Below are 18,921 nucleotides of genomic sequence, written 5' to 3' on the forward strand. Positions count from 1 at the left end.
AACAAAACAAAACATAGTAAAACAAGATTAAACGAAACTGAAAGCAAGCAGAAGTAGGAAATAATAAAGATTAAAGTTGTTGTTATTTAGCCACTAAGTCATGACTGACTCTTTATAGACTCTTCTATAGCCCTGCAGACTCCTCTGTCCATGTGCTATCTCAGGCAGGAATGCTAGAGTGGATTGCCATTTCCTTCTCCAGGAGATCTTCCCCACCAGGGATTGAACCTGAGTTTCCTGCTTTGGCAGGTGGATTCTTTACTGTTGATCCTCCAAGGAAGCCCAAAGATAAAAGTAGAGATAGGTAAAACAGGGAATGGAAAAAAAAGAGAGAAATGCATAGAAAATCAATGACGCAGTTGTCGCTTGGAATTTGAGATGGTGTCAAAATCCTTAACGTATGCTTTGTAAATTCACAATACATGTAAAGCATGATTATCACATTAGAAAGGCAGAGAAGAAGTTGGAGTAGCAAAGCATGGGTTTACTGTGTCATCTGTTAAGGATATCATCAGGCTGAGATCAAGGTTTCAGCTGGGAATATGATATTGCCTGAAGTTTGGGGCTTTCTTCTAAGATCACTGGTTTTTGGCACAGTTTATTTCTTTGTACTTCTGTGGCTAAGACTCCTATTTTCTTGTTGGCTTTTGTTTGGGGATACTCTTAGCTCCTAGAATCCTCCTTCAGGGATTTGCTACATGCCCCCTTAGTCTTGATATATGGCTCTTTACTGTCTTCCAAGCCAGTAAGAGATCAATAGAGACCTCAACTGATTAGGTCAGACCCACTCAGGGTAACTTCTGTTTTTTTGGACACAAATTCAACTGATTGGGCTTTTAGTTATATGGATCAAATTCATTTTCCCATATAACCTAACATAATCAGATAAGTAAAACCCTCTCATATGAATGTATATATAATAGCTGTTGCCAAGTCCAACTAATAGATACATATCTTCTTCATGAACTCACAAAACAATACAAATGGAATCATGAACCTTATAAGTGATCAAATAATTTATGGCAACCAAAAAAATCTGTACATTCAGTTGGAAGAGAAGAACTAAATAGATTCAGATGTTTTTATACGAGTTGAAGACTGAATTAGCTGACATTCTCTTGTTGATCTGTCTTAGACATGTGTAAAGAATAATGAAAAAAATAGTAGTATGTTAAAGATGTAGAGTCATTTCACAAGTATTTTATCATTTCATATTGATTAAAATAATGAATATTTCCAAGCCAGTGGGAAGTACTGGGTTGGCCAAAAAGTCTGCTCATTTTCCATGGAAGACCTTAAAGAACTTTTTGGCCAACTCAATATTTATTTAACACCAAGATTATAATTTTTATCTATCTTTATGACTTACATTTCTCCATCCTGGGCCTGTAAGTATTGAAAATAAATCGTATGCTTGTTTTAAAAGTGTGAAGTTCCCTTTCAACTTTATAATTCATTACATTAGTATTATAAGGAGTAATCTAGAAGGAAAATAGAGGGAAATGAGAAAATGAACAAAAGTAAAGAAATATATGGTTAAGAAAGAAGATAAAATACAGAGAAAAGGAGAAAACCCAGCTCTTAACTATTTAGAACTAGCTTCAAGTCTCAAGTTTGAAAGCACTTCAGAACTCTTAGCTCTCAGATATGTATCTGTACTGTGCTCTTCTCTGAAATAGAAGCCCTAAATTCTTTCATATTTATTTTAAATTGCCTCATTTATAAAAATGATTCATGTTTGTTTTCCTGACTTTTCTTATTTGCTACCACTGACAAAAGATTCCAGCCAAAATATTTGAGTCACTTAGAGATTATTTTTTTCATGCCTATTTATCTTCCACATTCAGAATCCTTCTCTTGTCCTTTCCTGGTTCGAGAATCACCGACTACATCTATCTACCATCTTTTTAGACACCACCAAACAACTCAGATTTTCTTCTAGGTCTTGGCTTTTCTCAATGTAAATGTGCCTGTCCTGTGGAGTTGCAGCTTAAAGCATTTTATTGTATTTCATGCTGCCCTTTGAAAGGCGACTGGTAGATCCCAGATTAATTTAGTGCAAGTCGTTCTGGTCTGCACATTCCTGTTGATGTAGCTTTAGCAGAATTCATGTGTGTGCATGCGTGCTCAGCTGCGTCTGACTCCTTTTGACCCCATGCGCTGTAGCTTGCCAGACTCTCTCTCCATGGAATTTTCAAGGCGAGAATACTGGAGGGAGTTGCCATTTTCTACTCTAGAGAGATGTTTCCAACACAGAGTTTGAACCTGCGTCTCCTGTATCTTCTGCCTTGGTTGGCAGATTCTTTACCACTGTGCCATCTAGGAAGCCCATATTATGGTCAATAACAATAGATCAATATAGCAAGTATTTATATCTATATATCTAAATAGATATTTGCATGAAGGTATACATTTATATTGGAGAAGGCAATGGCACCCCACTCCAGTACTCTTGCCTGGAAAATCCCATGGACGGAGGAGCCTGGTAGGCTGCAGTCCATGGGGTCACTAGGAGTCGGACACAACTGAGTGACTTCACTTTCACTTTCACTTTCACTTTCATGCATTGGAGAAGGAAATGGCAACTCACTCCAATGTTCTTGCCTGGAGAATCCCAGGGACAGGGGAGCCTGGTGGGCTGCAGTCTATGGGGTCGCACAGAGTCGGACACGACTGAAGTGACTTAGCAGCAGCAGCAGCAGCATACATTTATATATGTCTTCAACTAATATTAGCAAATTGAATCCAGCAACATACAAAAGAATTATTATATTGCAAATAAGTGAAATTTATCCAATAATGCAAAAAAAGTGAAAGTGTTAGCTACTCAGTTGTGTCCAATTCTTTGTGACCCCATGGACTGTAGCCCACCAGGCTCCTCTGTCCATGGAATTCTCTAAGCAAGATTCAAGAGTAGGTTGTCATTTTCTTCTCTGGGGTATCTTCCTGAACCAGGGATTGAATCCAGGTCTCCTGCATTGCAGGCATACTCTTTACTGACTGAGCCACCAGGGGATTCCTCAAGTAATGAAAGGTTGATTAAATACACAAAAATCAGTTAATGTAAATACACATTATAAATGAAATAAAATTCAAAAACCATGTGAGTATCTCCAGAACCAAACAAAAAGTATTTGACAAAATTCTACACTCATTAATTAAAACAACAAAGACAACTCTCAACAAGCTGGGAATAAATGAAAAATTATTCCACCTGATAAAGGACATTTAATACACCCTTAATGGTGAACATGAATGTTTCCCTCTTAAGGTCAGAAACAAAACCAGGAAGTCCATTCTCATCAGTGTTATTCAATATTGTACTAAGAATTCTAGACAATGCAATCAGGAAAGACAAAGAAGTAAAGTTATCCAAACTGGAAAGATAGAAGTAAAATTGTTTTTATTCACAGATGATACAAGCGTGCAGGGTGAAAATTCTAAGATTCACACACAAAAAAGTACAATATCAAAAGTAATAAACAAGTCACAAAGGTTGCAAGATGAAAAATCAGCGGGGCGCGGCGCGGCGGTGAGGCGGCGGCTGGAGTGTGGGGCGGCGCGGGCGCTCAGCATGGCTCGCCTGGTGCTTGGTCTGATGAGCTGTACCCTCTTTATAACAGTTAATGGTCTGTATTCGTCTAGTGATGATGTAATTGAATCAACCCCCTCAAACTTCAACCGAGAAGTTATTCAGAGTGACAGTTTGTGGCTTGTAGAATTCTATGCTCCATGGTGTGGCCACTGCCAGAGGTTAACACCAGAATGGAAGAAAGCAGCAACTGCCTTGAAAGATGTTGTCAAAGTTGGTGCAGTTGACGCAGACAAACATCAGTCCCTAGGGGGTCAGCATGGTGTTCAGGGATTTCCTACCATTAAGATTTTTGGATCCAACAAAAACAAACCAGAAGATTATCAGGGTGGCGGAACTGGTGAAGCCATCGTGGACGCTGCCCTCAGTGCTCTGTGCCAGCTTGTGAAAGACCGCCTTGGCCGCCGGGGCAGAGGCTACAGCTCTGGAAAACAAGGCAGAGGTGACAGTTCAAGTAAGAAGGACGTGATTGAGCTGACGGACGACAACTTTGACAAGAATGTCCTTGACAGTGAAGATGTTTGGATGGTTGAGTTTTATGCTCCCTGGTGTGGACACTGCAAAAACCTAGAGCCAGAATGGGCCGCGGCCGCTACAGAGGTGAAAGAGCAAACGAAAGGCAAAGTGAAACTCGCAGCTGTGGATGCCAGTGTGAACCAGGTTCTCGCCAGCAGATACGGGATTAGGGGATTCCCTACAATCAAGATATTTCAGAAAGGTGAGTCTCCTGTGGATTACGACGGGGGACGCAGGAGATCCGACATTGTTTCCCGGGCCCTCGATCTGTTTTCTGATAATGCTCCACCTCCTGAGCTGCTTGAGATCATCAACGAGGACGTCGCCAAGAAGACGTGTGAGGAGCATCAGCTCTGTGTCGTGGCCGTGGTGCCCCACATTCTTGACACAGGAGCTGCAGGCAGAAATTCTTACTTGGAAGTTCTTCTGAAGTTGGCGGACAAATACAAGAAGAAAATGTGGGGGTGGCTGTGGACAGAAGCTGGAGCCCAATCTGAACCTGAGAACACGCTGGGGATTGGAGAGTTTGGATACCCTGCTATGGCAGCTATTAATGCACGCGAGATGAAATTTGCTCTCCTAAAGGGATCGTTCAGTGAGCAAGGCATTAATGAGTTTCTCAGGGAGCTGTCTTTTGGGCGTGGATCTACGGCGCCTGTAGGCGGTGGTGCTTTCCCCACCATCAGCACCAGGGAGCCCTGGGACGGCAAGGACGGCGAGCTTCCCGTGGAAGATGACATTGACCTGAGTGACGTGGAGCTGGACTACCTGGAGAAAGGTGAATTGTGAGAGGCTCCGCAAAGACTTCAGCTTTCTTTTCTTGGGAGCAGATTTTCCTGTGGTGAAGGAACGTCCTTTCCAGTCCAAGGAACCTACCAGTGGCCTTTTTAACGGAGAAGTAACCCTTGACTGGTCATTTGAAAACACTGCAGCAGTGAACTTTTGCATCTCAAGAAAACAATGAAAAATTCTATGAGTTGTCATAGCCAGTGAAATGAGTTGTATCCTGTCAAGTAATATTTTGAAGAAAACGGATGGGCTGTTGAAGCGTTTTTCCCTCCCTCTGAGTTGCTGCTTGGATGTTCTTGGAGGCTGTTTCTTACATACAGGTTTTTTAATGTGACCCTTTTCATTTGAATATTAATAGCTTTTTTCCATTAAAGAATAAAACAATATTTTGGACAATGCCAAAAAAAGAAAAATCAATGTATAACATATTGATGGCAGGATGGAAAAATCTAATAAAAAGCAAGGTGGCCAAAAATGGATACAGGGAAAGACTAAAGTTGAAGAAGAAGGGGGGAAAAAAAAAAAAATGGCAGCAGTGTTTCGGAAACAGAGTGCTCTGCCCTCAAAATATGACCTGCTAAACACCCTAGGTGGGAGGAAAGTTTTGTGACTTTTTTGCAGGGAAATCTTGGAAAGACTTGAAAATTAGAAGAAATTAGAAGAACTAAATGGGCATGTTTACACCTCATTTTAAATTAATATCAGCATGAAAATAGAACAGACTCCAGTGGTAATAAAATTGAATTTCAAGGTAAATAAAATAGTGTCTTTTAAAATACCCAAACAATGAGATGTTAGACTGGGGTGGCTCTAATGCCTTTGATGGTTACATAAGCAAAGCAAAATCCTGTAAATCCCTCAAGATTAAGAAGAAAACCAATCATAGCCAAGTAGACTTTCCTAAATTATGCAATCACCTAAGCTATAGACAATCAAATAGTTTCCTTACTTTGTCTCCTTGTCTTCTTTATAAAAACCCTCACCCAAGTTCCTTTCAGTGGAGCACTCCTAACCAACTCTGGTTTGACACTGCTAATGTAAATCCATGATAGCCCAAATAAACTCTTCAAAAATTAAATTCATCCTTTAAGATCTGTTTGTGAGCACTTACATGTTTTAACTATGTTAAAAAAAGGAAAACATTTTATTTCTCTGGCAAGTTTCCCAATTTGGGGTATAATTCTCTGCTGTTTCCCTTGGGTCTAGTAATGAGCCTAGCTCATTTCATATCAGCAATCCTAGGGAACTAGGGCAAGGAAAAATAAAAGGGAGCAGCAGTGGATTTAATATTTTTCGCTTGTAACCTTTCATGAAATGAAAAGGAAAATACCTTACCTGTTGTCTCCTCTACTCAACTATTCTATAAATACAGCACTACTTCACTACAGATGTCACACAATAAGCAATTCTGCAACCCTAGCTGGGGGGTCCTACAAATGTAACACCATCTACCTGGAGGAAACATCGGATTAAGGCTCAGTCCCAAAGGCACCTCCTCTGTCCACTTCAGACGCCAACAGCGAGTCCAGATTATCCCCTGTGCCTCCAACTAACTTCCTATAAACCAGAGTTCCTATAAGCCCCTGCCGTGTTCAACTAATTTGCTTGAGGGGCTAACAGAATTCAGCAAAACAGTTTGCTCACTAAAATACTGGTTTCCTACAAATGATATTAAAGGATAAAAATCAATTTCCAAAGAAAAACAGAAGGTAAGGTCCAGAAGGAACTGGTGCTTGTGTTATAAGATTGAACTGGCCTTTTTAACACCTGAGAATGACCCAGAAAACAAAGCAATCTTCTGGAGAATGAATCAAAAGGGAAGAAGAATAATTGAATAGAGAGGGTTTTAAAAGTCAACTTCAAACTAAATAAATAAATAGTTATTTTTTTACATGATCAATAACAAACAGAATAGGTATGTGTATGATGAATGCCTTAAAAGTAGGCAGATGAATAAATCAAATGAGCCATATTCAAACCAGTATAATAAAACCAGAATTCAGACACATTTTTGTTAACTTCTCCTTCATTCATCTCCCTGAGAACTTGCAATTATATTGTAAATCTAGTTTTACATCCTACTCTTTTACTTAATATTAACATTAAGCATGTCTATGTATGATTAAATCTTATTTATATTATTTCTAATACTGGATCACTCCAGAATATTAAATAAATGTACTATGCATTAGCAAATCACACTTACACTTTGAAATATTTAATTTTTTCATATATTTTCAAAATAGATGATACTGCATTAAACATATTTATAGATAGGAGCTGTTTAAAATTTATTTTCAATTATTTATTTGGATAGATTCCCAGAGTATGTTTCAAATTTTAATACAAATATGCAAATTCTTTGATTACTTTCCATAAAGATTATATTGTTACACTCTCATAATCAGTGTGTGCAAGCACATATTTCTGTATTGCTGATAACAGATTTTTTGAGAAATTCTAAAGATCTAGTTAGATTTCATTCCAAGAAAAATTTAAAGGGATGTCTGAAAAAAAAAATATATAAAGGGATGTCTGTTAATTAGTAATCAAATATCAGGATTATGATATGGAATAAATATTTAGATCTCCCCTGTATCTAAAGATATATAAATGTCTATACAAATGGAGAAATTCTAATCTCCACTTTTCAAAGAATATATTTTCTGATACTGGCCTCAATAATATCTATATTCTGATTCACAACCTGATATTTACTATTGGGTCTCTAATATCTCAAGATTACTGGTTATCTTTCAGAAAACAAAAGTATCATTCAAAGAGTAGAAAGAAAATAAAATAATAGGGTTCTCATTTAACTTTACAGTTTTAAAAAAATTGGGCTACAGTAAAGCCCTAAACTGAGCTTCCCAGGTGGCACAGTGATAAAGAATCCTCCTACCAATGCAGGAGATACAAGAGATGTGGGTCCAATCCCTGGGTGGGGAAGATCACCTGGAGAAAGAAATGACAACCCCCTGAGTATTCTTGTGTAGAAAATTCCATGGACAGAGGAGGCTGGTGGGCTACAGTCCAGGGGGTTGTGAAGAATCAGATACAACTGAGCAAACACGCACACACACGCACACACAAAGCCCTAAGCTCCGCATCAACCACTTGTAAATATCAGTATAACTAGAACCAGCAGTTTTTCCCCCCCTCTCTCTAATGAGTAGCTGTTCTGCAAATATTACTCATAAAAATACTTTATAGGACGGAATAAAATCAGTTCCAGTTTTAGGCTATCTAATTTCATGGTTAAAAAAATTAGAATATGCATTGCAGTTTTCTCTTTAATCTGATACACAATGCCTGCAAATCAAAATGGATTCTTTCTAATTTCAACTTAAATTGGTGAAAATATAAAATAAAGGACTGAGAAAGAAAAGACGGAAAATAGGCAGGAAACAAAATTGAAGGAATCTTATATGTTCTTTTCCTAAAATTGTGTTCCTTGTAATTGTATTCCTGAGCATCAGTTTTAAACTTTGGGTTCCATGCCATGAAATTAGCTTTCCCTTTCACCCTCAAGTTTAAAGAACAGAAAATGAAGTGCATCATGTGGACTTCAAGCTGTAATTTCCTTTAAAGTTGTTAAAGTCATAAACTGTAAGTGGGAACCAAAAGTCAAAATTACAACCTTTCTAATATCCCAACCAGGTATGCTTTATTTTTATATAATAGAGGTTTCGGCCAACTCCACTAACACCAAATTTGCACACAATTGCCGTTAAAAATAACTTTTTTCCCATTTTATATAAAGAAAAAGGCAAGAACACCACTGAGCTTAAAATTGTTGCCACTTTTAATAAAATGTTTCAGGTATTTTCAATAATTAAAATAAAAAATAAATCAATAGCAAGGAAAAGATAACCATTTAAAGAAATAGCTCATTTACCTCACTTGAGATGGTGTAAGTCTAATATGTTTATTAATTATTTTTGCTTCAGTAGAATTCTTTGTAAATGACAGTGTAAGCAGAAATAAGGTGGCAGCAAATGGAAAGGGTTTGAAAGTATTTTAAACTAACTTTAAACTAACTTTCAAATAAATAATTTCACTATATAACTGATACAAGAGTCATTTACTTCCTAAAGATGACAATGCTTTTTGCATAGTGATTGTACAAAATATTTTTAAAACAATAGCAATATTCTGTCATCCAAAATGTTATGCTTTACTTAATATTCTAATACATATTACCCCAAACTGGACTACATAGGGTATCACATGAAAGGGAAATTGGAGATAAGGATATTTTAAGTCACTCAAGTAGACATTACAGCTATATTTTGGGAATGGATACAGTGGTTCAAGAGCATCTTATATTTTTTAAAAGTGATGAAAAAAGGACATTGGAGAATACCCCTAGTTAAGCGGTTGGCATAAGTAAAAAATGGACACCCCAAATCATATCAAAATAGAATACGATACATGATATAAGAAAGAGTTATGCAAATGTTGGGATTCATAGATATCCATCCAAGAAGAATGAAAATATGTATCACAAATATTAATATATGAAAATTCATAATGGAACTCACTTTAGCAAAAATGTGGAATGTCCATCAATCAGTGGATGGATAAACACAATTATGTGCCTGTACACTGGGATACTTTTCAGTAATAAAAAGAACAAAGTCCTAGTATATGCTCCTACTTGATAAACCTCCCCGAAAATAACATCAGTGAAAAAACTCAGCTGTAGAACATCACTTACCATATGAAGTGGTCAATTTATAGAAAATGTTCAGAAAAGACAAATGCGTATGAGAAGAAAGTAGGCTGGTGGTTGCCCGGGACCAGGGGCGGGAACAGTGTGTGCTAATGATTTCCTTTTGGAGTGACAGAAATGTTCTATAGCTAGACTGTGTTGTTGCCTGGCAACACCCTGAACTTCTCAAAAATCATTGAATTGTGCACATTGAATAAGTCAACAGTGTGATACGTACGTTAAAATCAATAAAGTGGAAATATGTTTGGTTAGGATTCAAAAGATGAAATTGTGGTTATAGGAAGATCTCATAGAAGAGGATATATTTGGAAGCATTTTAAAGCTTAATGTGATTTGATTTTATTTATATGTGTCATGCAGGTCTACATAGAAAAAAGAACAAAGGTAGCATAAGTAAAAGTAATATTTGAATTTGAATTAGACATTAATACAATATGAAAGATGCACATTAAGTAAGCATAAGGAGTGAAGCAAATAAAACACACTCAAAATTTTCTGTTTCAGTTATAAAATATTGACTTGGATAATGAAACCCTCAGTACAACTTGAAACATCAGAAAGAAACATAATTCTCATTATTTCAGCCAAGCAGGACTTGGTGATGTGAAATTCACTTGTACAAGTGGAGAGGACGATGGGGTGGGGGCATCTGAGTAAGAGGAGAGAAACTAGAATTTATGAGCATGCATAGAAACAGCTCATTAACAGCACTCAGAGTTTACTAAGCTCTTTATTATGTTTTACCCCAAGCTAAATGCCGTCTGTACTGTATCTCATTTAATCTGGACAACTCTATTAGTTATATACCATTTCACATTCATTCTGCAAATGAAGAAACTGATTCAACAACAGTTACATAACTTCAAAATTCACAAAAGCTGGTATGTGAGAGACCTGAGAATTAAACTTAGGCAGACATTCCAATTGCTGTTGTTATTTAGTTGCTAAGTCATGTCCAAGTTTTTGTGACTCCAAGGACTGTAAATTTGCAAGGCTCCTCTGTCCATGGGTGGAGGAGCGTGGTGGGCTACAGTTCATGGGGTCCCATGGATGGAGGAGCGTGGTAGGCTACAGTCCATGGGGTCACAAAGAGTCGGACATGACTGAGAGACTTCACGTTCTTTCACTTTCTGTCCATGAGATTTTCCAGGCAAGAATTCTGGGGTGGATAGCCATTTTCTTCTCCAAGAGACCTTCCCAACCCAGGGATTGAACCCATGTGATTGGCAGGTAGATTCTTTACCTCTAAGCCATCAAGGAAGCCCAGACACTTCAATACTGTCCACCTGTCTATTCAACAACACTGCCCCTTGCACTTAATCAAGATGTTCTTTCAAGTAGTGAGGCCATGTCCACCCTCCAACATGATTTCTGCTGCCCTACAGCAGCAAATTGTATTGATTCCATCTACATTGTTTTCACGGACCTACCATGATTTTCACTGCAGATGGTGAAATTAGATGACTGCTTCTTGGCAGGAAAGCTGTAACAAACCTAGACAGTATGTTAAAAAGGAAAGACATCAGTTTGCTGACAAAGGTCCATAGAGTCAACCCTACGGTCTTTCCAGTAGTCACATAAAGTTGTGAGAGCTGGAACACAAAGAAGGCAGAGAAGCAAAGAATTGATGCTTTTGAACTGTGGTGCTGAGTATCCCTTGGACAGCAAAGAGATCAAACCTGTCAATCCTAAGGCAATCAACCCTGAATACTCATTGGAAGGTCTAATGTTGAAGCTGAAGCTGCAATATTTTGGCCACTTGAAGAGAACAGCTGACCCAAAGGAAAAGATGCCGGTGTTGGGAAAGATTGAAGGCTGAAAGAAAGAGGCTGAAAGAGGATGAGATGGTTGGGTGGCATCACTGATGCAATGGACACGAACTTAGGCAAACACCAGGAGATGATGGGGGAGAGGGAGGCCTGGGGTGCTGCAGTCCATGGGGTCACAAAGAGCTGGACACAACTCGGCAACTTAGCAACTTAGCAACAACAACCATGGTTTTCAACGTTTTTCTACCTGGACCCCCGTATCCAGAATCTCCACTCTTTACTTTCAGCCTTTTCTCAACTCACCTTGTGATTTAGTCCCAAACTAAACTACCCACTGCTCATTGACCCCACCATCACTGGTATCTGCTTACCTAGACTCTTGGAAAACAGTTCACTATGTAAATCTAAATTTGTAGGGAATATGCCTCATCGTACATAATCGGTTTAGACGCATTCTTTCCCATTCTAACCCAGATATCAAGAAGCTCAGAATAGTCACTTGATTTTGTAAACAGTTTAATTAGCAGGCATTCTACCCTTTATTTGCTACTTCTAAAAATCACTACTATAGGTATTTAAGGGTAACCATTTTCTTAGGATCATTCACCCTGAATCCCATATCAGCACAGGAACCTCTACCTTCCTGGCACAGTAACATTCGAAGAGATGTAGTTAGAATTTCTATGGCTTTTTTCTAACTTAGCAGGGGAATAATATTTTAAAACAGGAATAAGATGTGACAGTTTAAATACAGCTGATGATCTTAGCTCCTCTGAGAAACTCCCCAGTGAAAAAAATAAGAAATCTTAAATGCATAAACATGCAAACAGAAAGAGAACAGAGAATGTGACAGCAGTAAATGAGAGATATCAACAGTTTTCCAAGGCTGGAAGTCAAACTTACAAATCATGTTATTTGACTTAATAAAGAAGAGGAAATTGGAATCAGTGTGTGCAGAGGCAGGTTGACTCAGGGAATCAAAGAACGTTTGTGAGCCCTGAGGACCCAGTACAGGCAACCCTAGAAGAGACTGGCAGAACAGAAAATGTAGGAATGAGTTCAGGGATATGCCATGATCTATTGCTCAAGTCTCCCCAACACACAAAAACTTCAGAAATTAGGTGGGTACTTCTGGTCCACCCACCCTAGAAAGACACTAGTTTTGCTTTTGTTTGTTTTGGTGGAGAAATAAAGCCTAAGAGGATGGGCACTTGGACGCACTGAATGTAAGAAAGCAGATGTCAGAATGGCAGAGAAGAGAAGGGGGATTGAATGAGTCAGCACCCTGAATGGGGAGTTATTCTTCCAATGTCTTCTCTCATTCAGAGAAATCCAGGCAGATAACAGAAGCATTTTCCTCTGAAAAAAATGGAAAAACCTCCAAGAAAGAGAAAAACAGAATGACAAACTTTTGAGAGATCTGCAAATCACAGAAGACCCTATCTGCGTATTATTATTCAGGGGAGGAGGAGAACATACCTAGCTAAGCATGAATAAAGCATGTCAAAAACAAAACCTTTTCAGAAAGCAAACATTTCTTTGTAATTTAACCCAAATATCTTTTCTTAGAAAGTTTCTAAAGGCTCTGGTTCTGAAAAATGAGTCAAACCAATAAACAAGAAGATACGTTATTCAGGGAACATACAAGATTGCTAACTGAAATACCGAGATGAGCATTTGTGCATGGGCTCCGCAGCTGGAGCGGCAGTAAAGACTCTATTTGCTAATGCAGGAGATGCAAGAGACCTGGGTTTGGTCCCTGGTCAAGAAGGTCCCCTGGAGGAGGAAATGGCAATTCTCTCCAGTATTTCTTGCCTGAAAAATCCCATGGACAAAGGAGCCTGGGGGCTACTGTCTACGGGCTCGCAAAGACTGAGCAAATAAGCAAGCATGCAAGCAAGTGTGCAGTTCAACCAATAAGCATCCAATCTTGATCGGAGCAGGAGAATAAGGTGTAGAATAAGGTGTTAGAGAGGAAGATCTCCCAACAAAAGGGATGGATGAAGGGAGGAAGAGACAGTATGTGTGTGTGTGTGTGTGTATGTGTGTGAGAGAGAGAGAGAGAGAGAAAGAGAGAGAGATACTCTAAGGTATATCAAAATATTTCTCACCAAAAATCTAAACTTTCAAAGGTATCCATTGTCTTCCTATTGGGATCTGTACCAACAATCTTTTTCCTCCCGAAAAAAAAAAAAGTTATTTCTCTGTTTCATATCAGTGCCTTAATCATATTAACACAAACAAAAGAAAATTAATCTTTTATTAAGGGCAAATCCATGCACCTAGACAACAGATATTTTAATTCAAAGGGGAAATTGTTATTTTGCACTATTTGTATTGTCTCTGAAAGCAAATACAAATATTGTTGCCATGACAACATCCATGCTTCTGATTTATTTATTGTTTGCTTCTTAGTAAATACTGTAAAATGAGTGCAGTGTCTGGATTTATATCTCCAAAGAGTAATAAACAAGAGACAATTAACAGGTAATTATTTCCACCTGCTGAACTCTATTTTGAGGAGATTTGATTAATTAACAGCAAAGATCTGTCATCATTAGTTCCAGAGTCTTTTATTTCTTATTTATCAAAACATGGAAATACTATTAACATTAACTTGGAGTAGAGTCTCCTGTCCATTTTCTGGGTCATTGCTCTTGAACTCATTATCCACATAATTGTAAAATATGGCTACTGTTAAACAACGTGAAAATATGATTTACCATTTAAAAGTTAATAATAATTTTGAAAAATGAAAAACTATATTTGAAAAAGATAAAAATTGCATTCTTGGTAATTATGCCAACTGTTTGACATCATTCAAAGATGGGAATATTTTTTGTTGAAATCAAATTTACTTTTTAATTTCTTTGGATAGGAAGTTACTAACTGATGGATTTACTTGTGTCCCAATAGACTTTTAATCTTTTTTTATTTTATTATAAGAATTGTGCAAGACAGTCCTTTAAATTAACTGCATCCGGAATTCTTCCTGATTTAAGTAGTCTAGAAATGAATAGCTCCATCTCTTGGCTCTCTTTCCATCCTCTCAGATTAATGCTTTGCAAACCTGTGTGAACTTTCTGATCAGAGCATAGAACTGGGAAATTTCCCATTTTTGATCTTTGTTATGTATGGTAGGCAATAAACAGGCCAGCATGAACGTTGAAGCAAAAATGTAAAGGATTGTTTTTTCTTTAAAAAAAATTATGAACCTGCTGGCACAACAGCCCAACTGTGAGTGTTTAGGAAATATCTTAAACTTCATAAATCCAAATTGACAGTCAATCTCACAAATGCTATGTGCATCAAGCTGAAGAAATTCATTATTCTTTCCGTTTGACTTGAAGAAAAAAATCATATCCTGAGAAAGTATAAAGTAATGAACATTTACCTTTCTGAAAGCTTAATTTCCTCACTTTGGGATTCAGAGCATAAAATTTGCCTTTACCATTATGAGTGCTGGCTGGAGGAGAGAAGACAGATGTCTCCAGTACTTCCTACGGCTTATTTGCTATGTTGTATCAGAAGTCTTGCTCCTCTTGTCATAAGCATGCCATTACTTTGTGGATTTAGCTAGCCTCTGGGAGGGTGGTTTGGGAGACTGAGAAGTAACCTATAGTTCAGGTTAGTTTCTAAATGCAATCTCAACCATGAGACTGTAATTCAAAGACATTAAAAATATCAAAAGCTCAGTTCATATGTGTATGATTATCCTCCTTCATAATCTCTTTTCGGGAGAAGACTGTCACACCAACTCGTTTTTTTTTTTTTTTAAACCATCTTAGCCATTTTTAAGTGTGCATTTCAGTACTGTAAAGCATATTCAAATTATTGGGAGACAGAGGTCCAGAAACTCTCATCTTATATATCTAAAATTATAGCCAATAAGCACTCCCCTGCCCCCTCCTCTTAGCCTCTAGTAACCAGCATTCTGCTTTCTGCTTCTATGAATATGACTACTTTAAAAAAACTCAAAGAGGTGGTATCATACAGTATTTGTATTTTTGTGACATATTTATTTCACTTAAAATAGTGTCTCAAGGTTCATCCATGTTGTGGTTTGTGGCATTCTCTCCTTTTCAAGACTGAAAAACATTCCACTGTGGGTGTAAACCGCATTTTCTCTCTTCATTCATTCATCAGTGGACATCTGGGTTGTGCCCACCTCTTGGCATTTGTGAATAGTGGTGCTAGTAACACGGGAGTACAAGTATCACTCCCCATTTTTAATTTAAAAGTGACAATTTGAGCCATCTCCAGTTTAGTTCACTTCAGTCGCTCAGTCATGTCCGACTCTTTGCGACCCCATGAATCACAGCACACCAGGCCACCCTGTCTATCACCAACTCCTGGAGTTCACCCAGACTCACGTCCATCGAGTCAGTGATACCATCCAGCCATCTCATCCTCTGTTGTCCCCTTCTCCTCCTGCCCCCAATCCCTCCCAGCATCAGAGTCTTTTCCAATGAGTTAACTCTTCGCATGAGGTGGCCAAGGTACTGGAGTTTCAGCTTTAGCATCATTCCCTCCAAAGAAATCCCAGGGCTGATCTCCTTCAGAATGGACTGGTTGGATCTCCTTGCAGTCCAAGGGACTCTCAAGAGTCTTCTCCAAAACCACAGTTCAAAAGCATCAATTCTTCAGCGCTCAGCCTTCTTCACAGTCCAACTCTCACATCCATATATGACCACAGGAAAAACCATAGCCTTCTCCAAGTAATGTCATATCCTGTTTCTTTGATGTTTGTTTTCTCCTAAACAAGGAATGCTCAGAATTGAAAAACTATTTAGATTTAATGTGATTATCCCTCAATAAAGGTGTTTACAATATTGTTATCCATATTTGCAGCATTCGTACAAAAACATTTAAAGTCATAGCTTAAACTGAGTGGACAAATGATTAGCTTTGATGTTCCTAGATTTCACAGATTTCTGGTTGAAAATTTTACCTAAAACTTCCAAATAATTCCTGAGCCAAAATTAACTAGTCCTTAGTCAGTGAAGTTCTAAGGCAGATCTGTGCCTATTCAAAATTTTAGTTCCTTCTCCCTCCCTTCAGTTTCAAGTCTCAGTTGTCATTTTAACGCCAAAATAAAGCACGTTAATTTTTTTCACTGATGTCATATTCAAGATCCTGATGGTATCACATTCATCCTTTCACTGATGTCATATTTAAGAGGGTTTTTTAAAATTTTATGTTATTTTATGTAAAGAAGTAGAAGGAAAGAGATGAGGAGAGTAAAGGGAGAGAGGAAAAGAAGAGGAAAAGGAAGAACATGGTACTGTATAAGCAATATGGCTTTAGTGGTTAATACGGTAGATTTGGGGTCTGGCCGCTTGGATTTGCATCCAGATGCTGCTAGCTTAGAGGTACTTGAGCTTGGAAAAATTATTTATTTCAGTTTGTAGCTCAGTTTCCCGATATGAAAAACAAGTTAATTACCTACTTTTTGAGATTTCTGTGAAAATTGTATGGATTATTTCCATACAAGCTTCTCAGCACAGAGTCTGGCATATAACAAACTCTCAGGACGTAACTCTTAGCTCTTAAATAATGACTCCATGGTTCTTATAACTAACTTTGGTCAGGTTTAAATCTAAACCAAACCCAATTCAAAATTGTGCTTATTCCATAAGAAAACAAACCGCCCAATGTTAATGCACTTTGTTCCTCTGGAATTTGGGCCCAAGATGAAGCAATTTTAATTTAGGGGTGACATTTTAAACTCATAACTTAATTTAAATTCAGTTTTCAAGGTGCCTGGATGACACATCTGGAAAAAATGGAGTTCTTTGGCACAAAAAATCATTTCACATGCAGTAATGTCTGATTTGTGATACCGTTGTTTGGCTTCACAGTTGATCATGTGATAGAACAATCCAGATGTGTGGCAAGCCCTGTGTCCAACATGGTCTTGCTAATGCACACAGTGATGGAGCAAGGCCTGGTGATGTTATCAAGAGCCAGAGCAGAAGAGTGATGCAATGCAGATGGTGGATCGTATTGTATGTTTACAGTCTATGACCACAGAACATGTGTGTCTCACAACTGTGTTCTGTGGCCTTTTGATGATATTTTAACAAGGTCTGTGTGAATAATTTAAGCAGAAGGTATCCAAATCTACTAAGTGCACCTGTATCTGAGTTTGAAAATTGAATCTGAACTGGGAAACATTTTCAATAGGAAAATGACAATGGAGCTTTGGGAGCGGGTTAAACATCAGGTATCACTGGACTTGCCTAATTAAGTTCTAAAGTCCAGATTAAGGACTTTTGATCTTCTACTTCAAAGCCCAGAGTTGCTACTTACAGGGCATGCAAACGTGGGAAATTTACTTGAATTTTTCATGTTTTAGTTTTCACATTTGTTAAAAAAGGGTAATATTAATCACCTTTTTTAGTCTCTTAAAATAACGCCTGGTACATGAGAAGCCCCAGCTGACAACAAGAACAGATGCAAAATGCATACAAAGCGCACAGAAATTAGGAAGGACAAACTCAGACCGACGCTCTAGTGTGTGCCAAGAAGTTGGCATCTTCTAAAACAGGATCTTTTTTAAAGATTTTTTTGTCATGTGGATCATTTTTAAAGTCTTTATTTAATTTGTTACAATATTGTTTCTGTTTTATGTTTTGGAATTTTGGCCATGATTCATGTGGGATCTTAGCCGAGGATGGAATGCTTACCCCCTGAATTAGAAGGTGAAGTCTTAACCACTGGATAGGAGAGGATTGTATCTGGCCCAGTTTCCCTCCCGCCAAATCAGGGTTATGTTATAACTTCCAGGGGCCTCTTTCACCAAAACATGATTTAAAAATATATTTTATGCTTGTGTTGGTATAAAGGCAAATATATTAATATATTTCAATATTTTCGACCTGAATGTCCAAGGTTTTTTCCCGTTTTTTTTTTTGTTTGTTTTTTGTTTTTTATTATAAGATATTCATTGGCCCCTAAGAGCACCATGGGCCAAAGGCACTGTGCCTAGTGGAGATCAGTCTTACACCAAATACCATTACTTCCACTCTACTGTTAAAAATCTGAAAGATTAAGGAACTTAATGTAGACTTACATACTTAACAAGTGGCAGAACAGGGATTTAAACTCAAGTTTAACATCAAAGATCATATTCTTCTTCCCTCCTCACCTGATCTTCTCCAGCGGCACATCAGAAATGGTCCATGTTTCCCTTCACCGTAGTCCCTCCTCTCACTCAGGGCAAGCTTCTCCCTGTTGACTTTCTGTTGGTAGCATCTCTCTTCCCGTCTCTGAATTCGCCCTTTAAGATCTCACAGGATTTTCCTCTCCTTTGCAATATCAAATATTCATTCCCTTCTAGGTATTGATTGCGTTAAAAACAATCCAATAGACAACCTGTCACAAAGACATTAATGACTGATAATGACATGCTTCCCACTGAAGAATGTTCTCATTTTAACAAAAGAATCCTGAAATTGAAGCTTTTATGTAAAACAGTGCCTTGCTAATTTTGCTACTCTGTCTGGCCTGCCTTAACA

General features: G+C 37.9%; 1 protein-coding gene across 1 annotated transcript; it reads left to right on the forward strand.

Annotated features, from left to right (window-relative positions):
• Positions 1–3,517: 3,517 nt before the first annotated feature.
• Positions 3,518–5,283, forward strand: LOC109565403 (protein disulfide-isomerase A6). Its single transcript, XM_019969358.2, has one exon. It carries the CDS (start codon positions 3,575–3,577, stop codon positions 4,895–4,897), a length of 1,323 nt encoding a protein of 440 aa, XP_019824917.2. The 5' UTR covers positions 3,518–3,574; the 3' UTR covers positions 4,898–5,283.
• Positions 5,284–18,921: the final 13,638 nt, after the last annotated feature.

Source organism: Bos indicus, chromosome 10 (assembly GCF_029378745.1).
Source record: "Bos indicus isolate NIAB-ARS_2022 breed Sahiwal x Tharparkar chromosome 10, NIAB-ARS_B.indTharparkar_mat_pri_1.0, whole genome shotgun sequence".
NCBI lineage: Eukaryota > Metazoa > Chordata > Mammalia > Artiodactyla > Bovidae > Bos > Bos indicus.